At 48.0% G+C, this 24,584-nt stretch overlaps 1 protein-coding gene across 1 annotated transcript; it reads right to left on the bottom strand.

Annotated features, from left to right (window-relative positions):
• Nucleotides 1-12,843: 12,843 nt before the first annotated feature.
• Nucleotides 12,844-24,367, bottom strand: LOC120032048 (calcium-independent phospholipase A2-gamma-like; the record flags this gene model as incomplete). The annotated part of the gene is made up of 7 exons (XM_038977973.1): nucleotides 24,283-24,367; nucleotides 21,739-22,991; nucleotides 21,039-21,188; nucleotides 20,596-20,842; nucleotides 16,677-16,848; nucleotides 13,675-13,732; nucleotides 12,844-13,173 (listed from the first exon to the last, which is right to left on the bottom strand). Coding segments are annotated over exons 2-7 (1,974 nt in total), but the record flags the coding sequence as incomplete, so codon positions are not given.
• Nucleotides 24,368-24,584: the final 217 nt, after the last annotated feature.

Below are 24,584 nucleotides of genomic sequence, written 5' to 3'. Positions count from 1 at the left end.
CAGCCAGACTAGCTACATGTTTAAATATACCAGATCACTGTGTATTAGTTCACCATGGCTCTACTACAGAACCAGTACTATACAACCAGCCAGACTAGCTACATGTTTAAATATACCAGATCACTGTGTATTAGTTCACCATGGCTCTACTATAGAACCAGTACTATACAACCAGCCAGGCTAGCTACATGTTTAAATATACCAGATCACTGTGTATTAGTTCACCATGGCTCTACTACAGAACCAGTACTATACAACCAGCCAGACTAGCTACATGTTTAAATATACTAGATCACTGTGTATTAGTTCACCATGGCTCTACTACAGAACCAGTACTATACAACCAGCCAGACTAGCTACATGTTTAAATATACCAGATCACTGTGTATTAGTTCACCATGGCTCTACTATAGAACCAGTACTATACAACCAGCCAGACTAGCTACATGTTTAAATATACCAGATCACTGTGTATTAGTTCACCATGGCTCTACTATAGAACCAGTACTATACAACCAGCCAGACTAGCTACATGTTTAAATATACCAGATCACTGTGTATTAGTTCACCATGGCTCTACTATAGAACCAGTACTATACAACCAGCCAGACTAGCTACATGTTTAAATATACCAGATCACTGTGTATTAGTCCACCATGGCTCTACTACAGAACCAGTACTATACAACCAGCCAGACTAGCTACATGTTTAAATATACCAGATCACTGTGTATTAGTTCACCATGGCTCTACTATAGAACCAGTACTATACAACCAGCCAGACTAGCTACATGTTTAAATATACCAGATCACTGGGTATTAGTTCACCATGGCCCTACTATAGAACCAGTACTATACAACCAGCCAGACTAGCTACATGTTTAAATATACCAGATCACTGTGTATTAGTTCACCATGGCTCTACTATAGAACCAGTACTATACAACCAGCCAGACTAGCTACATGTTTAAATATACCAGATCACTGGGTATTAGTTCACCATGGCCCTACTATAGAACCAGTACTATACAACCAGCCAGACTAGCTACATGTTTAAATATACCAGATCACTGTGTATTAGTCCACCATGGCTCTACTATAGAACCAGTACTATACAACCAGCCAGACTAGCTACATGTTTAAATATACCAGATCACTGTGTATTAGTCCACCATGGCTCTACTACAGAACCAGTACTATACAACCAGCCAGACTAGCTACATGTTTAAATATACCAGATCACTGTGTATTAGTTCACCATGGCTCTACTATAGAACCAGTACTATACAACCAGCCAGACTAGCTACATGTTTAAATATACCAGATCACTGTGTATTAGTCCACCATGGCTCTACTATAGAACCAGTACTATACAACCAGCCAGACTAGCTACATGTTTAAATATACCAGATCACTGTGTATTAGTCCACCATGGCTCTACTACAGAACCAGTACTATACAACCAGCCAGACTAGCTACATGTTTAAATATACCAGATCACTGTGTATTAGTTCACCATGGCTCTACTATAGAACCAGTACTATACAACCAGCCAGACTAGCTACATGTTTAAATATACCAGATCACTGTGTATTAGTTCACCATGGCTCTACTATAGAACCAGTACTATACAACCAGCCAGACTAGCTACATGTTTAAATATACCAGATCACTGTGTATTAGTCCACCATGGCTCTACTATAGAACCAGTACTATACAACCAGCCAGACTAGCTACATGTTTAAATATACCAGATCACTGTGTATTAGTTCACCATGGCTCTACTATAGAACCAGTACTATACAACCAGCCAGACTAGCTACATGTTTAAATATACCAGATCACTGTGTATTAGTCCACCATGGCTCTACTATAGAACCAGTACTATAGAACCAGCCAGACTAGCTACATGTTTAAATATACCAGATCACTGTGTATTAGTTCACCATGGCTCTACTACAGAACCAGTACTATACAACCAGCCAGACTAGCTACATGTTTAAATATACCAGATCACTGTGTATTAGTTCACCATGGCTCTACTATAGAACCAGTACTATACAACCAGCCAGGCTAGCTACATGTTTAAATATACCAGATCACTGTGTATTAGTTCACCATGGCTCTACTACAGAACCAGTACTATACAACCAGCCAGACTAGCTACATGTTTAAATATACTAGATCACTGTGTATTAGTTCACCATGGCTCTACTACAGAACCAGTACTATACAACCAGCCAGACTAGCTACATGTTTAAATATACCAGATCACTGTGTATTAGTTCACCATGGCTCTACTACAGAACCAGTACTATACAACCAGCCAGACTAGCTACATGTTTAAATATACCAGATCACTGTGTATTAGTCCACCATGGCTCTACTATAGAACCAGTACTATACAACCAGCCAGACTAGCTACATGTTTAAATATACCAGATCACTGTGTATTAGTTCACCATGGCTCTACTATAGAACCAGTACTATACAACCAGCCAGACTAGCTACATGTTTAAATATACCAGATCACTGTGTATTAGTTCACCATGGCTCTACTATAGAACCAGTACTATACAACCAGCCAGACTAGCTACATGTTTAAATATACCAGATCACTGTGTATTAGTTCACCATGGCTCTACTATAGAACCAGTACTATACAACCAGCCAGACTAGCTACATGTTTAAATATACCAGATCACTGTGTATTAGTTCACCATGGCTCTACTATAGAACCAGTACTATACAACCAGCCAGACTAGCTACATGTTTAAATATACCAGATCACTGTGTATTAGTTCACCATGGCTCTACTATAGAACCAGTACTATACAACCAGCCAGACTAGCTACATGTTTAAATATACCAGATCACTGTGTATTAGTTCACCATGGCTCTACTATAGAACCAGTACTATACAACCAGCCAGACTAGCTACATGTTTAAATATACCAGATCACTGTGTATTAGTTCACCATGGCTCTACTACAGAACCAGTACTATACAACCAGCCAGACTAGCTACATGTTTAAATATACCAGATCACTGTGTATTAGTCCACCATGGCTCTACTACAGAACCAGTACTATACAACCAGCCAGACTAGCTACATGTTTAAATATACCAGATCACTGTGTATTAGTCCACCATGGCTCTACTATAGAACCAGTACTATACAACCAGCCAGACTAGCTACATGTTTAAATATACCAGATCACTGTGTATTAGTTCACCATGGCTCTACTATAGAACCAGTACTATACAACCAGCCAGACTAGCTACATGTTTAAATATACCAGATCACTGTGTATTAGTTCACCATGGCTCTACTATAGAACCAGTACTATACAACCGTAGCAGGTGGTGCGGTATGATCAACGCATTAACCGGGGGCACACTGCCTGCCCTCCAGGACATCTATAGCACCCGGTGTCACAGGAAGGACAAGAAGATCCTCAAGGACGTCAGCCATCCGAGCCACTGCCTGTTCACCCCGCCTACACCTAGAAGGTCAACAAGGACCTCAGCCATCCGAGCCACGGCCTGTTGACCCCGCTAACACCTAGAAGGTCATCAAGGACCTCAGCCATCCGAGCCACGGCCTGTTCACCCCGCTAACACCTAGAAGATCATCAAGGACCTCAGCCAACCGAGCCACGGCCTGTTCACCCCGCTAACACCTAGAAGGTCAACAAGGACCTCAGCCATCCGAGCCACGGCCTGTTGACCCCGCTAACACCTAGAAGGTCAACAAGGACCTCAGCCATCCGAGCCACGGCCTGTTGACCCCGCTAACACCTAGAAGGTCAACAAGGACCTCAGCCACCCGAGCCACGGCCTGTTGACCCCGCTAACACCTAGAAGGTCATCAAGGACCTCAGCCATCCGAGCCACGGCCTGTTCACCCCGCTAACACCTAGAAGGTCAACAAGGACCTCAGCCATCCGAGCCACGGCCTGTTCACCCCGCTAACACCTAGAAGGTCAACAAGGACCTCAGCCATCCGAGCCACGGCCTGTTCACCCCGCTAACACCTAGAAGATCATCAAGGACCTCAGCCATCCGAGCCACAGCCTGTTCACCCCGCTAACACCTAGAAGGCGGAGACAGTACAGGTGCATCAAAGCTGGAACCGAGAGACTTAGAACCTCCTACCTCCAGGCCATCAGACTGTTAAAAAGTCACCACTAGCTGTCCTCCCCCCAGTCCTCTACCCTGCACCTTAGAGACTGCTGCCTCCAGGCCATCAGACTGTTAAATAGTCACCACTAGCCGTCCTCCACCCAGTCCTCTACCCTGCACCTTAGAGACTGCTGCCTCCAGGCCATCAGACTGTTAAATAGTCACCACTAGCCGTCCTCCACCCAGTCCTCTACCCTGCACCTTAGAGACTGCTGCCTCCAGGCCATCAGACTGTTAAATAGTCACCACTAGCCGTCCTCCACCCAGTCCTCTACCCTGCACCTTAGAGACTGCTGCCTCCAGGCCATCACTGTTAAATAGTCACCACTAGCCGTCCTCCACCCAGTCCTCTACCCTGCACCTTAGAGACTGCTGCCCTGTGTACATAGAGTCATTGAACACTGGTCACTTTAATAATGTTTACATACTGTTTTACCCACTTTATACTGTATTCTAGCGATGGCTCATCCTAACTATTATTCATTTCTTCTGGATGTTTGTGTGTATTGTTTTGTATTGCTAGGTATTATGTGTACGCAACCAATACACTTTGATTTTATTTACTGTGTAAGGATGGTAGACACAGTGAGAAACAGGACAACTCCACTGCCTCAGTCAAACTCTCTCTGTCTGGCAGATGCTCTTTGAGAAACAGCATCTGTGGTGTTGAAAAATAGAGGGAGAGTGAGAATCTAGAGTCCTGAATGACAACGTCGGGTCAAACGGCCAACAGAACATTACTCAGCGCCTAGGGGAATGTAGAGAACAGCACAGAGAAGAATCAACTCCTCCCTCCCTGCGAGGTCCTAGAGAACAGCACAGAGAAGGATCAACTCCTCCCTCCCTGCGAGGTCCTAGAGAACAGCACAGAGAAGAATCAACTCCTCCCTCCCTGCGAGGTCCTAGAGAACAGCACAGAGAAGAATCAACTCCTCCCTCCCTGCGAGGTCCTAGAGAACAGCACAGAGAAGAATCAACTCCTCCCTCCCTGCGATCTCTCCAGGTGCTCACTGGAAATACACATCAGCCTTCTACTACTTCTTCCACTACCATTCAACTACAGCTGAAGCAGCCACACACAGTGTCTTCAGGAAATTCACCTTTTTCAGTTGTTGCTTGGTTAAATCAACGTTGGTCTATGGTTCCACACAGACACTCCCAAGTCTTTATTCAAGGCTTAATAAAGGTCAAATAAATAAACCACTCTCTCATTGTGAGGTTCCTAGGATGGTTCTGCTTGGCCAATCTAAGAGCTTTGGCTTGGGTCAATGGACTGATGCCAACACAGGGCACTGGTCCATGTTATTACTGACAGAGTTGGACATTACGACCATTACCGTGGCACCCATCCGCAATGTGTGTGTGCAGGGCCGGATCCGGGCATAAGCAACATAAGCAGACGTTTAGGGCCCCAGGCCACTAGGGGGCCCCAGACCCTCCAAAACAGGAACTCAGTCGGTGTCTCAACTTACTGTTGAGATATGAATAGTAGAATACACAAGATGCTAAATGTGGTTGTGCTTCAGCAATTTATCTTTTGTTATGTCAGTCACAGTTTGCCATGTCAGCTAACAATTTTTTTGATTTTTAAAGTTAGTCTAGCCAGCTATCTAAACTTGTAGTAATCATGGTCGAATTACCGACTGGACAGGCAGGGCACTGATCTCCAGGGGGCCCCCATTGATTTTGTTAGTCACTCAGATATCATCAGCATGGCATGAGTCATGGCAAAATGTGTAGAAACTAAAATTGCAGGACATTTACTTTAAAACTGAAACAATCTCTACCCCATTGCAAAATGGGTAGAATTACAGAAAACGTACTTTTAAACATGTTTTTCTCTCCGCTGTCAAGAGGGAGGCCCCTAAAATATTGCTTAGGGTCCCCAAAAGGCTAAAGCTGGCCCTGTGTGAGTGGTCACGTTAGAACAGGACTCAAATTATTGTTGTTGTAAATTCTGCTCGGCTTCAGTCAGGGTTCACTCCAAATCATGAATGTAAAAGGACTCATTTCGTGCTTCAGTTGCACTTCTCCACTGGGTGAAATATCTTCGCTGTCATCATTGGATCACCAGACAGCGCTTTGACTAATGTGTAGGATACTGATCACCAGACAGTCCTTTGACTAATGTGTAGGATACTGATCACCAGACAGCGCTTTGACTAATGTGTAGGATACTGATCACCAGACAGTCCTTTGACTAATGTGTAGGATACTGATCACCAGACAGCGCTTTGACTAATGTGTAGGATACTGATCACCAGACAGCGCTTTGACTAATATGTAGGATACTGATCACCAGACAGCGCTTTGACTAATGTGTAGGATACTGATCACCAGACAGCGCTTTGACTAATGTGTAGGATACTGATCACCAGACAGCGCTTTGACTAATGTGTAGGATACTGATCACCAGACAGCGCTTTGACTAATATGTAGGATACTGATCACCAGACAGCGCTTTGACTAATATGTAGGATACTGATCACCAGACAGCGCTTTGACTAATGTGTAGGATACTGATCACCAGACAGCGCTTTGACTAATGTGTAGGATACTGATCACCAGACAGCGCTTTGACTAATGTGTAGGATACTGATCACCAGACAGCGCTTTGACTAATGTGTAGGATACTGATCACCAGACAGCGCTTTGACTAATATGTAGGATACTGATCACCAGACAGCACTTTGACTAATGTGTAGGATACTGATCACCAGACAGCGCTTTGACTAATGTGTAGGATACTGATCACCAGACAGCGCTTTGACTAATATGTAGGATACTGATCACCAGACAGCACTTTGACTAATGTGTAGGATACTGATCACCAGACAGCGCTTTGACTAATGTGTAGGATACTGATCACCAGACAGCGCTTTGACTAATATGTAGGATACTGATCACCAGACAGCACTTTGACTAATGTGTAGGATACTGATCACCAGACAGCGCTTTGACTAATGTGTAGGATACTGATCACCAGACAGCGCTTTGACTAATGTGTAGGATACTGATCACCAGACAGCGCTTTGACTAATATGTAGGATACTGATCACCAGACAGCACTTTGACTAATATGTAGGATACTGATCACCAGACAGCACTTTGACTAATGTGTAGGATACTGATCACCAGACAGCACTTTGACTAATGTGTAGGATACTGATCACCAGACAGCGCTTTGACTAATGTGTAGGATACTGATCACCAGACAGCACTTTGACTAATGTGTAGGATACTGATCACCAGACAGCACTTTGACTAATGTGTAGGCTACTTTTCTACAGTGAGGTTGTTCTTAAAATGAAAGACTAACTTCCAGCAAACATTAGAAATATATCTGGCTACATTCTATCTATGATAAACATTAGAAATATTTTACAATTAAAATGTAGATAAGCTAGCTATGATCCCCTTAGCTATAATTATTAGCTAGCTATGATCCCCTTAGCTATAATTATTAGCTAGCTATGATCCCCTTAGCTATAACTATTAGCTAGCTATGATCCCCTTAGCTATAACTATTAGCTAGCTATGATCCCCTTAGCTATAACTATTAGCTAGCTATGACCCCCTTAGCTATAACTATTAGCTAGCTATGATCCCCTTAGCTATAATTATTAGCTAGCTATGATCCCCTTAGCTATAACTATTAGCTAGCTATGATCCCCTTAGCTATAACTATTAGCTAGCTATGATCCCCTTAGCTATAATTATTAGCTAGCTATGATCCCCTTAGCTATAATTATTAGCTAGCTATGATCCCCTTAGCTATAACTATTAGCTAGCTATGATCCCCTTAGCTATAACTATTAGCTAGCTATGATCCCCTTAGCTATAATTATTAGCTAGCTATGATCCCCTTAGCTATAATTATTAGCTAGCTATGATCCCCTTAGCTATAATTATTAGCTAGCTATGATCCCCTTAGCTATAATTATTAGCTAGCTATGATCCCCTTAGCTATAATTATTAGCTAGCTATGATCCCCTTAGCTATAATTATTAGCTAGCTATGATCCCCTTAGCTATAACTATTAGCTAGCTACATAACTACATAGCTAGATATCTCGTTAGGAGGTGTCTGTTTATCTGTGATGATTCCTAAAAATAGTAGCTTAGCCTGCTGGCTGTTGATTGCAATAATTAATCTAGCCTAAACCTGTAGCCTAACCGTTATGGGCTCCTGAGTGGCACAGCGGTCTAAGGCACTGCATCTCAGTCTGCTACTACAGACCCTGGTTTGATTCTAGGCTGTATCACAACCGGCCGTGATTGGGAGTCCCATAGGGCGGCGCACAATTTGCACAGCGTCATCCGGGATAGGGTTTGGCCGGGGTAGGCCATCATTGTAAATAAAAATGTGTTCTTAACTGACTTGCCTAGTTAAATAAAAGTTAAATAAATAAATAATAAATGATGATGATAGCTAACCAAGCCAGCTAGATAATGACCCTTTTGAAAGCTCAGTCTCAGTGTGCAAAGCAGTCATCAAGGCAAAGGTGGCTATTTGAAGCATCTTTGTTTTAACACGTTTTTGGTTACTACATGATTGCATGTGTTATTTTATAGTTCTGATGTCTTCACTATTATTCTACAATGTAGAAAATAATCAAAATAAAGAAAAACCCTTGAATGAGTAAGTGTGGCCAAACACTTGACTGGTACTGTATGTGTTTAATATACTATCCAGACAAGAAAATGTCACAGAACATTCCATAGAATTCTAAAAAAAATACCACTGGTCCCTAAAACGTCTAACTCATTCACAGTAAAAAGTATTACTATTCTGATTTCAGATGATCAATCCTTACAGAACACGGAACACTCAATATGCTTTACGTTAGTCTCCATCTTCATTAGGAAGTTGTGTGGCGGCAGTTGGGGGGAAAAAACTAGTTGTTTCTTGACTGATTACCAGTTGATGGCTTTGGTGCCAATTTGTCATATCATTTGAAAGGGCTGTTTCTCAGCTTTCAAAATATGTATCATGTTTTCATATATGGTTTCTGCATGCAGAGGTCATGGTCTGAGTACATTTCAGAGCAGTTAGCTGGTGTTCTAAAGCCTAGTGTTTCCATTCCCCTTTAAAACACAGACGGGCTGGCGGGCGTCTCCATCCGGACTGACTGAGAGCAGAGGGAGTTCAGCTGTCAACCGGTTTCTCAGCCAAGAGCTACAGCTGCTACTTGCATGTTAATCCACACACACACACACACACACACACACACACACACACACACACACACACACACACACACACACACACACACACACACACACACACACACACACACACACACACACACAATACATGAAACAGAACATAAAGGGATTAGCGATAAGAGTCTATTGACTATGTAATAGCATATTAGTTAGGCCTGTCCACTGGGTATGTAGCATTGTCAGAGAAGGGACAGAGAGCTAAATGGACATTATGGATAATGAAAGCACTGTGTCATGAAATGGACTTAGCCTTATCAAAATGTTGAAGCAGGAAGTTCAATGATCGAAAGGAGGTTCATCCAAGATAACAGCAAGGTCTCGTGACAAGCTAAGGATTTAAATGATTACTGGCACATTAAAACAACCACATATGTCCATTGAACAGTAGAGAAAACTCCCAAAACAACTCATCTCTCTGAAGAGGCGAGTCAAGAGCTGTGGACTTTGAATACATCTCTAGTCTACACTCTCCTCTTTGGTCTGTTGTGAAGCTTTTGAAACGAGGGAAACAGGGCCAAAACACAGTGGCACACAGTAAATAAAGCATGTCACCAAATCATCCATCTCTCTCCACACACACAGATCTCACGCCGACTAATCCTGTGGCCTGTGCGTGCGGTACGTGTTTAAATATCAATAAATGATTGGAGTGTGTGTGGCAGGGCACTGTGCTCCATTGTGAATGGCTGATCAAAGGGACTGTGGGGCAGGCAGGCAGCTACCTCTCCTTTCAGACTCTGGGTAAAGGTTAAAGAGCGGCTGTCTGAGGGCTCTGCCCAGATGGAGGGATGGAGGGAGGCCCAAACCCACTTGGTCGGGTAGATAGAATATTCACTGGTTGCCAGGGAGATTTCTAAGGCTCTGAGAAGAGAGCTTGCTTTGCACTTAGCTCTGATTTCCTACTTCCTGAAACAAACTAACATCCAGGAAACAGCTTTCGATCTGACGCAGGTGTACAGTCTACAACCAAACAAAACTAAAGCAGGTCAACGGAGTGGCATCCAAATTACACAGGTCAAATAGCATTTTGTTTACCTAGAAGAAAGTCTGACAAACAAATAGGCTGTTGAGGTACAACCTGACAGAGGGTTGGCTATACATCAGATATTCTCTTTCATCAAGAGTCACTGTCTCCTGCCATTCCCCTACAGACAGCAGCACCTACAGGAACCCTTCTCCATCACAGTGGGGCTCAGTCTTTGATGTGTGTGTTTGAAGTGAGAGTGAGTGAGAGTTCTGTTCACAAACACAAACAGACCCCACAGAGCCCCAGGACAGCAACACAATTAGACCCAACCACATCATGAGAAAACAAAAAGATACATTTTTCCAATGTGTCAAGTAACTAACAAAAAAAACTGAGCAAACTAGAATGCTATTTGGCCCTAAACAGAGAGTACACAGTGGCAGAACACCTGACCACTGTTACTGTCCAAAACTTAAGGAAAGCTTTGACTATGTACAGACTCAGTGAGCATTGCCTTGCTATTGAGAAAGGTCGCTGTAGGCAGACCTGGCTCTCAAGAGAAGACAGGCTATGTGCACACTGCCCACAAAATGAGGTGGAAACTGAGCTGCACTTCCTAACCTCCTGCCAAATGTATGACCATATTAGAGACACATATTTCCCTCAGATTACACAGATCCACAAAGACTTCCAAAACAAACCCAATGTTGATAAACTCCCATATCTACTGGGTGAAATACCACAGTGTGCATCACAGCACCAAGATTTGTGATCTGTTGCCACAAGAAAAGGGCAACCAGTGAAGAACAAACACCATTGTAAATATAACCCATATTTATTTATTTTCCCTTTTGTACTTTAACTATTTTCACATCGTTACAACACTGTATATACACAAATGTCTTTATTATTTTGGAACTTTTGTGAGTGTAATCTTTACTGTTCATTTTTTATTGTTTATTTCACTTTGGTTTATTATCTATTTCACTTGCTTTGGCAATGTTAACATAAGTTTCCCATGACAATGAAGCCCCTTGAATTGATTTGAAATGGAACTGAGAGAGAAAGGGGAGGGGCTCTACATTTAATCTCTGGATCTCCAGCTGAGAGAACGGGCTAATTTAACACACAGAAACACACACTACGGCCCTACAGTTAATGGCCTCAGGCCTTGGAGAGGACTATCAGGAAGTGTACTGAAAGTGTATTGATTTGCGAGAAGTGTCAGGTAAACGAGTGACAGTCAGGGAGAGATCATAGAGACAGAGAGACAATGAGAGGGGGGTAAGAGAGAGAGAGAGAGAGGTTGAGGTAGATAGAGAGAGAGAGAGAAAGAGAGAGGTTGAGGTAGATAGAGAGAGAGAGAGAAAGAGAGAGGTTGAGGTAGAGAGAGAGAGAGAAAGAGAGAGGTTGAGGTAGATAGAGAGAGAGAGAGAAAGAGAGAGGTTGAGGTAGATAGAGAGAGAGAGAGAAAGAGAGAGGTTGAGGTAGATAGAGAGAGAGAGAGAAAGAGAGAGGTTGAGGTAGATAGAGAGAGAGAGAGAAAGAGAGAGGTTGAGGTAGATAGAGAGAGAGAGAGAAAGAGAGAGGTTGAGGTAGATAGAGAGAGAGAGAGAGAAAGAGAGAGGTTGAGGTAGATAGAGAGAGAGAGAGAAAGAGAGAGGTTGAGGTAGATAGAGAGAGAGAGAGAGAGAAAGAGAGAGGTTGAGGTAGATAGAGAGAGAGAGAGAGAGAAAGAGAGAGGTTGAGGTAGATAGAGAGAGAGAGAGAGAGAAAGAGAGAGGTTGAGGTAGATAGAGAGAGAGAGAGAAAGGTTGAGGTAGATAGAGAGAGAGAGAGAAGAGAGGTTGAGGTAGATAGAGAGAGAGAGAGAAAGAGAGAGGTTGAGGTAGATAGAGAGAGAGAGAGAAAGAGAGAGGTTGAGGTAGATAGAGAGAGAGAGAGAAAGAGAGAGGTTGAGGTAGATAGAGAGAGAGAGAAAGAGAGAGGTTGAGGTAGATAGAGAGAGAGAGAGAAAGAGAGAGGTTGAGGTAGATAGAGAGAGAGAAAGAGAGAGGTTGAGGTAGATAGAGAGAGAGAAAGAGAGAGGTTGAGGTAGATAGAGAGAGAGAAAGAGAGAGGTTGAGGTAGATAGAGAGAGAGAAAGAGAGAGGTTGAGGTAGATAGAGAGAGAGAAAGAGAGAGGTTGAGGTAGATAGAGAGAGAGAAAGAGAGAGGTTGAGGTAGATAGAGAGAGAGAAAGAGAGAGGTTGAGGTAGATAAACAGAGAGAAAGAGAGAGGTTGAGGTAGATAAACAGAGAGAGAGAGAGAGAGAGAGAGAGAGAGAGAGAGAGAGAGAGAGAGAGAGACAGAGAGGTTGAGGTAGATATACAGAGAGAAAGAGAGAGGTTGAGGTAGATAAACAGAGAGAAAGAGAGAGGTTGAGGTAGATAAACAGAGAGAAAGAGAGAGGTTGAGGTAGATAAACAGAGAGAAAGAGAGGGGTTGAGGTAGATAAACAGAGAGAAAGAGAGGTTGAGGTAGATAAAGAGAGAAAGAGAGAGGTTGAGGTAGATAGAGAGTACTAAAGCTACACAAACAGAGAGATGAATTAGTTACCTGGTGCAGGTCTTTTCCCAGTGTATACTCCTGGAAGTACCCTGGGGCGGCGGAGGAGGCTCTGATGGCCTGCCACATCTTGTGTTTACAGTCTCCTATGTAGTGGGACCTGACCCCTGGTAGCATGCTGTAGTTCCTGAACACATAGGCCTTCAGAGGTAGACCCCTGTTCACTATGGTGCTCACTGCTGCCACCTGGAGGAGGAACAGAGGCATGAACTAAATGAAGACGTGTTCATGAGAGAAGAGATGGGTTGGTTGTTTAGCAACAAAACTAACGTGCACAACAGACGGGTTGGCTTAGATTGTTAATAACATGTAAACTATATTTAGTCTCCAATGTTTATTGAAAACATAAATACATTTGCACAATGAGCACTTGTTGTCTCTTAAATGCGTCGTTACAGTTGTTGGTTAGCTAGCTAGCGAAATTTAGCCCTATTAGCATTGACATGACGTCAGTCAAAACTCCTCAAAACAAGACATGGTGTCAAGAAGAAGACACAATGAGACTAAATGAGTAACCTATGACTCCCTGCATGGAAGCGTCTTGTCATTGTTGCTAGCTATCTGACCGTCCAGGATCATTACAACGCAGGCCTTCCAGCCGTATTGATGCGTACGTATCATTTTGGTGACTAGTCAGCCAACCCGTCTATATGGAGTTGTTAAAGTGATGTATAGATCAAACCTTACCTTTGGGCATGTTGGATCCCGGGCTGTCTCGACCATGAGGCCTTCTCCCATTCGCTCCCTGTTACACACAAAACATTCACCACTTCATTATCAAATCAGACAAAATGATATTGCAATTTACATGCTGCAAAATAAGAACATGATTTTCATAGGTCAGACTACACTGTCGAGATATTTTACACCACTGACATGACAGTATCTGAGAAGGAGCAGCAGGGTACTGACACGACAGTATACTAGACGGAGCAGCAGGGTACTGACACGACAGTATACTAGACGGAGCAGCAGGGTACTGACACGACAGTATACTAGACGGAGCAGCAGGGTACTGACATGACAGTATACTAGACGGAGCAGCAGGGTACTGACATGACAGTATCTGAGAAGGAGCAGCAGGGTACTGACATGACAGTATACTAGACGGAGCAGCAGGGTACTGACACGACAGTATACTAGACGGAGCAGCAGGGTACTGACACGACAGTATACTAGACGGAGCAGCAGGGTACTGACATGACAGTATCTGAGAAGGAGCAGCAGGGTACTGACATGACAGTATACTAGACGGAGCAGCAGGGTACTGACACGACAGTATACTAGACGGAGCAGCAGGGTACTGACATGACAGTATACTAGACGGAGCAGCAGGGTACTGACATGACAGTATCTGAGAAGGAGCAGCAGGGTACTGACATGACAGTATACTAGACGGAGCAGCAGGGTACTGACACGACAGTATACTAGACGGAGCAGCAGGGTACTGACACGACAGTATACTAGACGGAGCAGCAGGGTACTGACACGACAGTATACTAGACGGAGCAGCAGGGTACTGACACGACAGTATACTAGACGGAGCAGCAGGTTACTGACACGACAGTATACTAGACGGAGCAGCAGGGTACTGACATGACAGTATACTAGACGGAGAAGCAGGGTACTGACACGACAGTATACTAGACGGAGCAGCAGGTTACTGACACGACAGTATACTAGACGGAGCAGCAGGGTACTGACACGACAGTATACTAGACGGAGCAGCAGGGTACCGACACGACAGTATCCTAGACGGAGCAGCAGGGTACTGACACGACAGTATCCTAGACGGAGCAGCAGGGTACTGACACGACAGTATACTAGATGGAGCAGCAGGGTACTGACACGACAGTATACTAGATGGAGCAGCAGGGTACTGACACGACAGTATACTAGACGGAGCAGCAGGGTACTGACACGACAGCATACTAGACGGAGCAGCAGGGTACTGACATGACAGTATACTAGACGGAGCAGCAGGGTACTGACATGACAGTATCTGAGAAGGAGCAGCAGGGTACTGACACGACAGTATACTAGACGGAGCAGCAGGGTACTGACACGACAGTATACTAGACGGAGCAGCAGGGTACTGACACGACAGTATACTAGACGGAGCAGCAGGGTACTGACACGACAGTATACTAGACGGAGCAGCAGGTTACTGACACGACAGTATACTAGACGGAGCAGCAGGGTACTGACATGACAGTATACTAGACGGAGAAGCAGGGTACTGACACGACAGTATACTAGACGGAGCAGCAGGTTACTGACACGACAGTATACTAGACGGAGCAGCAGGGTACCGACACGACAGTATACTAGACGGAGCAGCAGGGTACCGACACGACAGTATCCTAGACGGAGCAGCAGGGTACTGACACGACAGTATCCTAGACGGAGCAGCAGGGTACTGACACGACAGTATACTAGATGGAGCAGCAGGGTACTGACACGACAGTATACTAGATGGAGCAGCAGGGTACTGACACGACAGTATACTAGACGGAGCAGCAGGGTACTGACACGACAGCATACTAGACGGAGCAGCAGGGTACTGACATGACAGTATACTAGACGGAGCAGCAGGGTACTGACATGACAGTATCTGAGAAGGAGCAGCAGGGTACTGACATGACAGTATCTGAGAAGGAGCAGCAGGGTACTGACATGACAGTATACTAGACGGAGCAGCAGGGTACTGACATGACAGTATCTGAGAAGGAGCAGCAGGGTACTGACATGACAGTATCTGAGAAGGAGCAGCAGGGTACTGACATGACAGTATACTAGACGGAGCAGCAGGGTACTGACACGACAGTATACTAGACGGAGCAGCAGGGTACTGACACGACAGTATACTAGACGGAGCAGCAGGGTACTGACACGACAGTATACTAGACGGAGCAGCAGGGTACTGACACGACAGTATACTAGACGGAGCAGCAGGGTACTGACATGACAGTATACTAGACGGAGCAGCAGGGTACTGACACGACAGTATCTGAGACGGAGCAGCAGGGTACTGACACGACAGTATACTAGACGGAGCAGCAGGGTACTGACACGACAGTATCTGAGACGGAGCAGCAGGGTACTGACACGACAGTATCTGAGACGGAGCAGCAAGGTACTGACACGACAGTATACTAGACGGAGCAGCAGGGTACTGACACGACAGTATACTAGACGGAGCAGCAGGGTACTGACACGACAGTATACTAGACGGAGCAGCAGGGTACTGACACGACAGTATACTAGACGGAGCAGCAGGGTACTGACATGACAGTATACTAGACGGAGCAGCAGGGTACTGACACGACAGTATACTAGACGGAGCAGCAGGGTACTGACACGACAGTATACTAGACGGAGCAGCAGGGTACTGACACGACAGTATACTAGACGGAGCAGCAGGGTACTGACACGACAGTATACTAGACGGAGCAGCAGGGTACTGACACGACAGTATACTAGACGGAGCAGCAGGGTACTGACATGACAGTATACTAGACGGAGCAGCAGGGTACTGACACGACAGTATACTAGACGGAGCAGCAGGGTACTGACATGACAGTATACTAGACGGAGCAGCAGGGTACTGACACGACAGTATACTAGACGGAGCAGCAGGGTACTGACACGGCAGTATACTAGACGGAGCAGCAGGGTACTGTACTCACTTGAGGATGTTCTCCCAGATCTGGCTGTCGTAGAAGGCGTGGCTCCAGCCCATCTTGACGGTTCCCACGATGACGTTCTGTTTGAACACATCAGAACCCAGCTTCCTGTAGAGTTCCTCACAATCATCCAGAGGTATCTGGAACACCCCCAACATGAAGGCCAGGATCGCACCTGCGGGATAGGGGTTCATCGTGTTAGGATGCTACGTGCCAAACAGGACTTTCAGATTTAAAAAAATATATATTATTCTCCCCCAATGTCGTGATATCCAATTGGTAGTTACAGTCTTGTCCCATCGCTGCAACTCCTGTACGGACTCGGGAGAGGCGAAGGTTGAGAGCCATGCGTCCTCTGAAACACGACCCCGCCAAGCCATACTGCTTCTTGACACAGCTCGCTTAACCCAGAAGCCAGCCGCACCAACGTGTCAGAGTAAACACCGTACAGCTAGCGACCGTGTCAGCGTGCATGCGCCCGACCAACCACAGGAGTCGCTAGAGCGCGACGGGAAAAGAACATCCTGGCCGGCCCAAACCCTCCCCTAACCAGGACGACGCTGGGCCAATTGTGCGTCGCCTCATGGGTCTCCCGGTCGCGGTCGGTCTGTAATGACGCCTCATGGGTCTCCCGGTGGCGGCCGGTCTGTAACGACGCCTCATGGGTCTCCCGGTCGCAGCCGGTCTGTAATGACGCCTCATGGGTCTCCTGGTCGCGGCCGGTCTGTAATGACGCCTCAAGGGTCTCCCGGTCGCGGTCGGTCTGTAACGACGCCTCATCGGTCTCCCGGTCGCGGCCGGTCTGTAACGACGCCTCATGGGTCTCCCAGTCGCGGCCGGTCTGTAATGACGCCTCATGGGTCTCCCGGTCGGTCTGTAACGACGCCTCATGGGTCTCCCGGTCGCGGCCGGTCTGTAATGACGCCTCATGGGTCTCCCGGTCGCGGCCGGTCTGTAATGACGCCTCATGGGTCTCCCGGTCGCGGCCGGTCTGTAATGACGCCTCAAGGGTCTCCCGGTCGCGGTCGGTCTGTAATGACGCCTCATGGGTCTCCCGGTCGCGGCCGGTCTGTAATGACGCCTCATGGGTCTCCCGGTCGCGGCCGGTCTGTAATGACGCCTCATGGGTCTCCCGGTCGCGGCCGGTCTGTAATGACGCCTCATGGGTCTCCCGGTCGCGGCCGGTCTGTAATGACACCTCATGGGTCTCCCGGTCGCGGCCGGTCTGTAATGACACCTCATGGGTCTCCCGGTCGCGGCCGGTCTGTAATGACGCCTCATGGGTCTCCCGGTCGCGGCCGGTCTGTAACGACGCCTCATGGGTCTCCCGGTCGCGGCCGGTCTGTAACGACGCCTCATGGGTCTCCCGGTCGGTCTGTAATGACGCCTCATGGGTCTCCCGGTCGCGGTCGGTCTGTAATGACGCCTCATGGGTCTCCCGGTCGCGGCCGGTCTGTAATGACGCCTCATGGGTCTCCCGGTCGGTCTGTAATGACGCCTCATGGGTCTCCCGGTCGCGGCCGGTCTGTAATGACGCCTCATGGGTCGTCCGGTCGGTCTGTAATGACGCCTCATGGGTCTCCCGGTCGCGGCCGGTCTGTAATAACGCCTCATGGGTCTCCCGGTCGGTCTGTAATGACGCCTCATGGGTCTCCCGGTCGCGGCCGGTCTGTAATGGCGCCTCATGGGTCTCCCGGTCGCGGTCGGTCTGTAACGACGCCTCATGGGTCTCCCGGTCGCGGCCGGTCTGTAACGACGCCTCATGGGTCTCCCGGTCGGTCTGTAATGACGCCTCATGGGTCTCCCGGTCGCGGTCGGTCTGTAATGACGCCTCATGGGTCTCCTGGTCGCGGCCGGTCTGTAATGACGCCTCAAGGGTCTCCCGGTCGCGGTCGGTCTGTAACGACGCCTCATCGGTCTCCCGGTCGCGGCCGGTCTGTAACGACGCCTCATGGGTCTCCCAGTCGCGGCCGGTCTGTAATGACGCCTCATGGGTCTCCCGGTCGCGGCCGGTCTGTAATGACGCCTCATGGGTCTCCCGGTCGCGGCCGGTCTGTAATGACACCTCATGGGTCTCCCGGTCGCGGCCGGTCTGTAATGACACCTCATGGGTCTCCCGGTCGCGGCCGGTCTGTAATGACGCCTCATGGGTCTCCCGGTCGCGGCCGGTCTGTAACGACGCCTCATGGGTCTCCCGGTCGCGGCCGGTCTGTAACGACGCCTCATGGGTCTCCCGGTCGGTCTGTAATGACGCCTCATGGGTCTCCCGGTCGCGGTCGGTCTGTAATGACGCCTCATGGGTCTCCCGGTCGCGGCCGGTCTGTAATGACGCCTCATGGGTCTCCCGGTCGGTCTGTAATGACGCCTCATGGGTCTCCCGGTCGCGGCCGGTCTGTAATGACGCCTCATGGGTCGTCCGGTCGGTCTGTAATGACGCCTCATGGGTCTCCCGGTCGCGGCCGGTCTGTAATAACGCCTCATGGGTCTCCCGGTCGGTCTGTAATGACGCCTCATGGGTCTCCCGGTCGCGGCCGGTCTGTAATGGCGCCTCATGGGTCTCCCGGTCGCGGTCGGTCTGTAACGACGCCTCATGGGTCTCCCGGTCGCGGCCGGTCTGTAACGACGCCTCATGGGTCTCCCGGTCGCGGCCGGTCTGTAACGACGCCTCATGGGTCTCCCGGTCGCGGCCGGTCTGTAACGACGCCTCATGGGTCTCCCGGTCGGTCTGTAATGACGCCTCATGGGTCTCCCGGTCGCGGTCGGTCTGTAATGACGCCTCATGGGTCTCCCGGTCGGTCTGTAATGACGCCTCATGGGTCTCCCGGTCGGTCTGTAATGACGCCTCATGGGTCTCCCGGTCGGTCTGTAATGACGCCTCATGGGTCTCCCGGTCGGTCTGTAATGACGCCTCATGGGTCTCCCGGTCGGTCTGTAATGACGCCTCATGGGTCTCCCGGTCGCGGCCGGTCTGTAATGACGCCTCATGGGTCTCCCGGTCGCGGCCGGTCTGTAATGACGCCTCATGGGTCTCCCGGTCGCGGCCGGTCTGTAATGACGCCTCATGGGTCTCCCGGTCGCGGCCGGTCTGTAATGACGCCTCATGGGTCTCCCGGTCGCGGCCGGTCTGTAATGACGCCTCATGGGTCTCCCGGTCGCGGCCGGTCTGTAATGACGCCTCATGGGTCTCCCGGTCGCGGCCGGTCTGTAATGACGCCTCATGGGTCTCCCGGTCGCGGCCGGTCTGTAATGACGCCTCATGGGTCTCCCGGTCGCGGCCGGTCTGTAATGACGCCTCATGGGTCTCCCGGTCGCGGCCGGTCTGTAATGACGCCTCATGGGTCTCCCGGTCCCGGTCGGTCTGTAATGACGCCTCATGGGTCTCCCGGTCGCGGCCGGTCTGTAATGACGCCTCATGGGTCTCCCGGTCGCGGCCGGTCTGTAATGACGCCTCATGGGTCTCCCGGTCGCGGCCGGTCTGTAATGACGCCTCATGGGTCTCCCGGTCGCGGCCGGTCTGTAATGACGCCTCATGGGTCTCCCGGTCGCGGCCGGTCTGTAATGACGCCTCATGGGTCTCCCGGCCGGTCTGTAATGACGCCTCATGGGTCTCCCGGTCGCGGCCGGTCTGTAATGACGCCTCATGGGTCTCCCGGTGGCGGCCGGTCTGTAATGACGCCTCAAGCGCTGCGCCACTCGGGAGGCCCTGACTTTTTGATTTTAAGACTGGACTGTATAGTGCCTTTCATTAAACATAAGTGACTGGTTTCTCAGACATAAATGAAACCTAGTCTTGGCCTAAAAAGAATGCTCAATGGGTTATGTTCTCAGGACTAGGACAGATCTGTGTCTGGGAAACCAGCCCTATTAGTGTGGACCGATATCATGTAGTAGAAAATACAGGGAGCATGGTGAAACAGCCTACCTGTGCTGACCCCACAGATGTAGTCAAACAGCTGGTAGATGGGTTTGCCCGTCAGGCTCTGCAGTTTGTGTAGGGTCTGCAGGGCTACCAGCCCCCTGGTCCCCCCTCCATCGATGGCCAGGATCCGTATACCCTGGCCCTTCACAGGGTCTGTGTATCCCACCAGGGCCAGGGCCTCTCTCACTGCAGCCTGGAGCCTGGGGTCTCTGGTCTGCCTCAGACGCAACAGGCACGGGATCACCCTCTCCTGGGGGGGGGGGGGGGGGGGGGGAGAGACAGGTGGAATTTCACACACTTCTACATGTACCTGTCTTAGTTGAATGCACTGATTGGAAGTTGGTCTATGAGAGCTTCTGCTACATGACTAAAATATGAATGTAAATATACCCACAGTATATCTACAAGGATTGAAGTTTACATTGTCTACAAAAACAGCCCCACACCTTGACGGCCACGCCGCGTGTCTCAGGGTACTCCAGTAGATGCAGGCTAAGCTCCTCCACACGGCTGGTGTGGATATTCATGTCTGTGGCTTTCTGGATGCCCTGCACCAAGGCTCTGGTCCTGTTGTCCATACTCACCCGGGCTATGATCTGGGATGGGAGGGCACAGAACATATCCAGGATCCTTTTTTAAAAATGTATATCAAAATTAGATATAAGGTAATCATTGTGTGTAATGTTTTCCCTCTGTCCCAGATCATTGAACATGAACTTCATACTGACAGGGTAAGACACTTCAAACTGACAGGGTAAGACACTTCATACTGACAGGGTAAGACACTTCATACTGACAGGGTAAGACACTTCAAACTGACAGGGTAAGACACTTCAAACTGACAGGGTAAGACACTTCAAACTGACAGGGTAAGACACTTCAAACTGACAGGGTAAGACACTTCAAACTGACAGGGTAAGACACTTCAAACTGACAGGGTAAGACACTTCAAACTGACAGGGTAAGACACTTCATACTGACAGGGTAAGACACTTCATACTGACAGGGTAAGACACTTCAAACTGACAGGGTAAGACACTTCATACTGACAGGGTAAGACACTTCATACTGACAGGGTATTAAAAGTTCATTTTAATTCATTCACATGGCAGAGAATCATTAATTTATATGAATCAGTTTCAGTACCTTCTCTCTCTGGCTCAGCAGTAGTTTCTTGGTCCCCTCTTCAGCGTTCTTCTTCTCCTCCTCAGTCTCTATCTTCTCTCCAGGCTTCCTCATAGCCACCTCAGTGGTCTTCTCTTTAACTGCTGCTGTGACGCTCTTGGGGTCAGCTCTGAACTTACTAGGTACCAAGGGTGCTATGTAGCTGCCAAAGAATGCCTGAACATTGGGGCGAGGGTCAGATAGATACTGCCCAAACCCCCCTTTTTTAGAGGGTATTAGGGTGGGGGTAGGGGTGACTGGGTCAGAGGAAGCACTGTCTGTGGCAGGGCTCTCTCGGGTGGGAACACCCGAGGTTGGGCTAACCTCCTCCAGGGGAGGAGTCGGTCGTGGGGTAGCTGCCTTGCCCTGGATAGCCTTGGTCTCAGCTGCCACAGGTACTGAAACGGGGATGTGGTCCCCGCTGTTAGTACTCTGATAGCGTTGACTGACAGCAGGCTTGGAGGACGTGGATGCTTGAGCATTGTCATTTAGATGGTGAGGCTTCTTGTCATCTCCTGTTGATAGACTACTACAACTGCCGAAGTAGTCGTTGACGTGTTGAGACAGGGTGCTGTATGTCTCGTCCATGTTGGTGGACAGGGCCTCTGGTTGGAACAGCTGTAACGTCTGCTTGGCCATGGCTGACGAGGAGCTAGCGGTGGATATAGCCGCTGACGCAGCGAGGCTATGTTTGGGCTTGACGTTGGCCATGAAGGGTTTCTCTAAAGCCTGAAGTGGCTGATTCTCCTTCCCCTCCTCTCCATTGTTCTGCTCCTGTCCTACTGTCTGATCCTGCTCTTGTGGCTTCATGGCTATTGCAGCAGCTGAAGCGTCACTAGCTGCCGGGGTTGGAGATGGAGTCGGAGGCTCCGTTTCGGCCAGTACCTTCTCTGCATGGGCGGCTGCGACACTGGGCTTAAGGCGGGATATCTTGGAGAGGAGGTCGCTGCCGCTTACTGCTTTAGTAACAGTGTTGAGCGTGCTCCTGATCCGCGACATACGGCAGCTCACACCAGAGACAGGAGGTACTTCAAATGGTATGACTGGACTACAGCCTTTGCTTGTGCCAGTGCTGATACGGGAATAGGCCTTGATGGGTCATCTCCTTCGCTTGTGTGGTCTGTGTTCAGTTAGGACAACCTCTGGAGACTGGGTCAGTAAGGGCAACCTCTAGAGACTGGGTCAGTCCTCTTGGCTCTGGTCCAGCATAGGTCATCTAGGAATGAAGCTGCCTCCTGGAATATCAGAGAAAAAAAGCTAATGGATGTCAGAGGACTTTGTGCAAAGTCTAGCTTAATAAACATACCATTTAGACTAAAGTAAAACCACAATGGAGAGAAACAACCCCTCATTAGAATGAACAAAGGTATTTGTCCCACACAAAAAATAGATCGTGTTTGAATGGCCAACCAGTGCTACCAAATACCCGGATGTTCCTGCTGTTCCATGGTAGCCATGGAAACCCTTCAAAACAACAACATTCGTTTTCCAGTGTAGAAAACGAATGTTATCTACGGGTTTCCAAATACTTTCTCAACGTAAGTGTTGATATACGAAGAGAAACACGATGGATGAGAGGCCTTCATCAAACCTAAGCTTGAGAGCATCTGAAATCGTGAAAAATGTACTGGAGAACGCACGCGGTGCCCTCGGCCACCAGCGAGAGGTGGAAGACTCCACCGAATACGAGTTTAGAAACATCGAATGGATCTCTTGCAAGGACTTTACAACTGAACTGGGGAAACTGCGAATCGAGGAGTACATCCACACATGGGAGGTGCACACCAGCTGGCTTTTTAGCCTAGTATTCCTCCAGGAGACGGATCATGAGTTTCACAAACAGTACCACTACCGGGCACAATGGAGCATCCCCACCCGACGCACCCCGATCCCCAAGGCGACTGCCAGTGTCTACTTTGTCATCGTGATTTCCAAGATCAAACCTCAGACTTTGCCCGTGGAGGTGTACTTTGTAGTGGAGTCGAACAGGCTGACACACAGGCCAGGGCAAACGAGGTTCAGGGAGAAGTGGTTGAAAGACGTCATCGAGAGCAAGACGTTGCTCCAGAATACTGTAGACTTTTAGCAATGTAAACATTGGAATGGACAGCTAACGTTTCTGTGGCGAATATTCATCTCTTATGAGACACCTAACGTTACCTAGCGAGCACATATCCAGGCCAAAGGGGAACACACGAGTCATTACATGGGCTTGTATCAATAAAGGGACCACTGCCTTCACTGTGAAAAGTTGGAAAAAAACATAGCTGCATATCAGCGAAGATATTTGTTTTACAACAACTCGGTCGTTTTTTGCTAGCTAGCTTAGCTTGCTAACTAGCGATACAACACAGCAGTTAGTACCTAACGTTCATTTATTTTACGCCTGCTACACTGGGTTAGCTAACTAGCAAAGCAGCATCAGCTCGCTAATCATCATTGAGTTTACGACAGCCCATTTCAAAAGGTGTTTTGTAAACTATGATAAAACCTAGACAAATGTAACATTTCATCCAAGGAAATTACCAGAATAGTCAGCGTTTCATTGACAGATCTGCTCGCTAAGGAAAACAGGAAATGTGTAAATATACAATAGATCACGTTACGGTGCTCTGCTTCTCGATTGGCTGTTTCATAGGCACGTCAACCGCTAACCACCAACCACGAGAGGGCATGCATTGACTGCTCTGTAACACCAGAGGGCAGCATTTTATGTAAAATAATCCTCCCTGTGTGAATCATTAGATTTCATTGTGGAACAGCTACAGTATTTAATTGAATTAAAATAGGATAAAAATCATTCCGCATGACTCATTTGTATTACTTAT

The sequence above is a fragment of the Salvelinus namaycush genome, chromosome 38 (genome assembly GCF_016432855.1).
Source record: "Salvelinus namaycush isolate Seneca chromosome 38, SaNama_1.0, whole genome shotgun sequence".
Classification (NCBI taxonomy): Eukaryota; Metazoa; Chordata; class Actinopteri; order Salmoniformes; family Salmonidae; genus Salvelinus; species Salvelinus namaycush.
This window is presented reverse-complemented; position numbering and strand designations above follow the sequence as displayed.